General features: G+C 62.7%; 2 protein-coding genes across 2 annotated transcripts in view; both read right to left on the reverse strand.

Moving 5' to 3' along the window:
- Nucleotides 1–914, reverse strand: part of MNEG_12084 (hypothetical protein) — a gene marked incomplete at both ends in the record, with an annotated part of 6,102 nt that extends 5,188 nt beyond the window's left edge. The window contains 2 exons of the mRNA XM_014039443.1: nucleotides 353–652; nucleotides 831–914. Coding sequence (XP_013894897.1) covers nucleotides 353–652; nucleotides 831–914 — 384 coding nt within the window. The remainder of the gene's footprint in view (nucleotides 1–352; nucleotides 653–830) is intronic.
- A 1,521-nt stretch (nucleotides 915–2,435) lies between these two features.
- Nucleotides 2,436–3,025, reverse strand: MNEG_12085 (hypothetical protein; the record flags this gene model as incomplete). The annotated part of the gene is made up of 2 exons (XM_014039444.1): nucleotides 2,436–2,684; nucleotides 2,957–3,025. 2 exons carry the CDS (start codon nucleotides 3,023–3,025, stop codon nucleotides 2,436–2,438), a joined length of 318 nt encoding a protein of 105 aa, XP_013894898.1.
- Between the last annotated feature and the right edge of the window lie 72 nt (nucleotides 3,026–3,097).

Here is a 3,097-nt window from a genome sequence, read left to right on the forward strand (position 1 = left end):
CACCAGGGGCCGGCGCGCGCGCAGGAAGGCAGGGTTCAAGCCCGCGCCCCGCGTTGGGGTGTGTTAATCCCGCGTCGCTGCGCGCCGGGCGGAGGCAACAGCGTTGGAGGCGCCCAGCTACTCTTGATTTGCCGCTGCCCGTGGCTGCCAGGCCGCTCGGGGCGACCTGCCAGGCTCTGATTCGTCCATGACTGTACCTCGCCATCCGCGTGGCCAGCTGGTCGGAATGTCAGACATCCAGGCGGCCAGGCGTCCGACCGCCCGCGTGTCACAACACGCGCAGCTCCACACCCGCATCCGCCCATCAAATGCTTGAATCTACATGACTTTGACCGCACCAACCATATCCCACCTTGACGACTGCCTCCATGATAGAATCGCTGTCCGCCGCGTAATTGGGGCCGCCGCGCCGGCCCGGGAAAGCCTGACCAATCGGCTGCAGCGGCGCCTGCTTGCCGCCAGACACCCCCTCGGCCTCCTGCTGCGCGCTCGTCGTGCCGGCGCCGCCCTGGCGCCGGTGGTGGCGGCGCGCGGGCTGGTCGCCAGGGGGCGGCGGCGGCTGCTCGGCGGCGGCGGCAGCGGCACCGCCGCCGCGGCGGGGGCGGGCGCTGGCGGGGGCCGGCGTGTCGGCGTCTGGGCCAGATGAGGCGTCCTGCGTCAAGGCACGCAGGGCCACGTGAGGCCAGGAGAGGATCCATTGCAAGGCTAAGAAGGGTTGGAGTCGGTTTCAAGGCGCCGGGCTGCATGGATGTGATTCATGCAGCTGGTACGGCGCCAGTGGCGCAGCACCATGAAGCGGTGTGCTGCGAGTCTTTGTTGCTCAAGTTCACCTCGCCCCTGGGAGTAGGCGCGCCCTGCTCGTCCTCAGCGGTAGCCTCCACTTTGGCTTTCTTCCTAGGCGGCGCCTTTCCCATTTTTGATGTTGAGATCACTGCTTTGAGGGTCACTACTTGATCCAAAGGGGTTGAGATGCATTCACGACACTATCAATTGTATTGTTGGGCCTATGGGGTGGTAAGAAACTTGTCGTGGCAACGCGCCGTCGACTGTTTCGGCATCACCGCGACGAGGTGCGGCAAACTTGGGAGGGGATTGGTTGAATTAACTGACATATTCATTCTTGCGGGAGTGTCCCACTACCCACCCTTGACGCCCTCTCCTCCCACCCCCAAGTCACAGCTGGCTGCCCGAGCCAAGCTGTATCAGCTGTCAGCTGCCTTGCAGCAAAACCTCAGGGGGCCCACAGTCGCCTCAAACGCCGCTCACTGGCTGGATCAGCGGGTTGCAAATGGAAACAATGTCAGACGCGGCCGGCCGCGTCGATGACAGGTGCGGCCGATTTTGAGCTGGCTCCCGGTGGCCGGCTGCCAGCCCAGCTGCATCGCGTTGTCCTGTACGCGGCCCGGCGTGCTGCATCAGATGCAAGAGGATTGCGGGAGCCAGCTTCAATGCCTCACCTGGCTGTGGTGGCAGCAGGGTTCTTGTGGTGGGAGGGGTTTGTCATCTGAACCTGATGCTGCATGCGAAAAGTACAGGGTCGCGCATGCCCCAAATGGGGCGTGGCGGTGACGGAAGTGCGGGTGGAGAGGTGGTAATGAAGGTGGCAAGTATAAAGAATTGAGAAGGGCTACGAGTGTTTCTTGGGGGTTGCTGGTGCCGCTCACGCACCGCTGAGGGTTGCATGCACCGACCAGGCACGGACTGCATGGTGCTGGCACTGCTTTTGCTGCAGTGTCGTGTCGGATGTCCGTATACCTGTCTGATCGTTCAAAAGTGATTGTTGTCCCAAGTACTAAACAACGTATTACTCCTGGGCAACATTTTGGTTTTGGTTCAGCCTTTCAATGCAGGTGCAATGGTGCCTTCCTCTGAACGTGGGGCCTTGGGCAACCTTGGGCACACAAACAACGGTGAGAATCACCCGCGATTGCACTCAAACGATGCAAGCGAGCAGGAAAGAGGTACAAGGTCCTCAAGGAATGAAAGGAATGCAACGCGAATAAGCGCATGCTTGCATACATGCACATGTGCATGGCCAGGGTGCTGGACCTTACTCACATGGGCTTGTGTTTTAAGGCGTGAATGTGCAACTCCCCCCACAAGGCTTGCGTACAGCGCAATCAGGGTGCCAGCTTGCGAAGCCAAGGATACTCTTGTTTCAGATGGGGCTTGTGCATGTGCAGGGTGGTATGTTCAACCACAGTGATGCAGCGAAGGAATCCCTCATGCGCAGATGTGTTGGCACGCGCAGTGCTGTAAATCAGACACGTGTGGAAGGACGCGTATGTGCATGCAATTGCCCCACACGCGTGCATTGTGCAATGAACGCGGCGGCAGCAATGGCTCAGGGTTGGTGCAGGCTTCCCAAAGGGGCTCGCTAGCCTCGTGCTGGCCCACTGACAGTCAGCCTCGCGACAGGCCACTGCAGCTGGCGTCTAGACCCACCTGCGGCGGCCAAAGTAACGGCCGCCCCAACCGCCGCCCCACATGCCGCCGTACGGGCCGAAGCCGCCGTAGCCGCCGATGCCGCCGCCGGCCAGTATGGGCGACTGCCAGCGGTTCCACGTCGCGTCGCACTCGGGGGACCAGAGCTCCGAGCACCGGTAGGCGCGGTTGTCGAGGGAGGAGCTCACGCTGCGCTGCGCCTGGCCAGACTCCAGGTAGCTGTTGCCGCGGTAGCCCAGCTGGGGCAGGAGGAGGGGGGCGGGGGATAACGGAGGCGGGTGGCACCGGCGGTCGTGAGCCAAACGCGTAGGGGGGGATGGTTGTTTCTTTGCCGGCTCCTACTGTGGGATGCTGTTGTGCCAGGAGCCTCCAGCGACGGCAAATTTTGAGGGCAGGCGGCTCCTGGTGATCCAAGTGCCTCAGGCAGGTGCAAAGCACAAGATCGATATGCTGGGTGGGACGTGTACGTAAGCACACGCAGTCGAGCCAGGGTGTCCCGGGGCCCACCCACCTGCAGCACGCCGTCCACGACGGGGGCGCCCCGCTGCTCGGCAGTCTCCCAGTCGTCCGAGACCTGCATCAGCTTGCGGGGCCCGGTGGCCCTCAGGTGGATGGGTTTGGGCGCTCCGGCCTCTGCCAATGAGCATAGGGC

The sequence above is a fragment of the Monoraphidium neglectum genome (assembly GCF_000611645.1).
Source record: "Monoraphidium neglectum strain SAG 48.87 unplaced genomic scaffold scaffold03056, whole genome shotgun sequence".
Lineage (NCBI taxonomy): Eukaryota > Viridiplantae > Chlorophyta > Chlorophyceae > Sphaeropleales > Selenastraceae > Monoraphidium > Monoraphidium neglectum.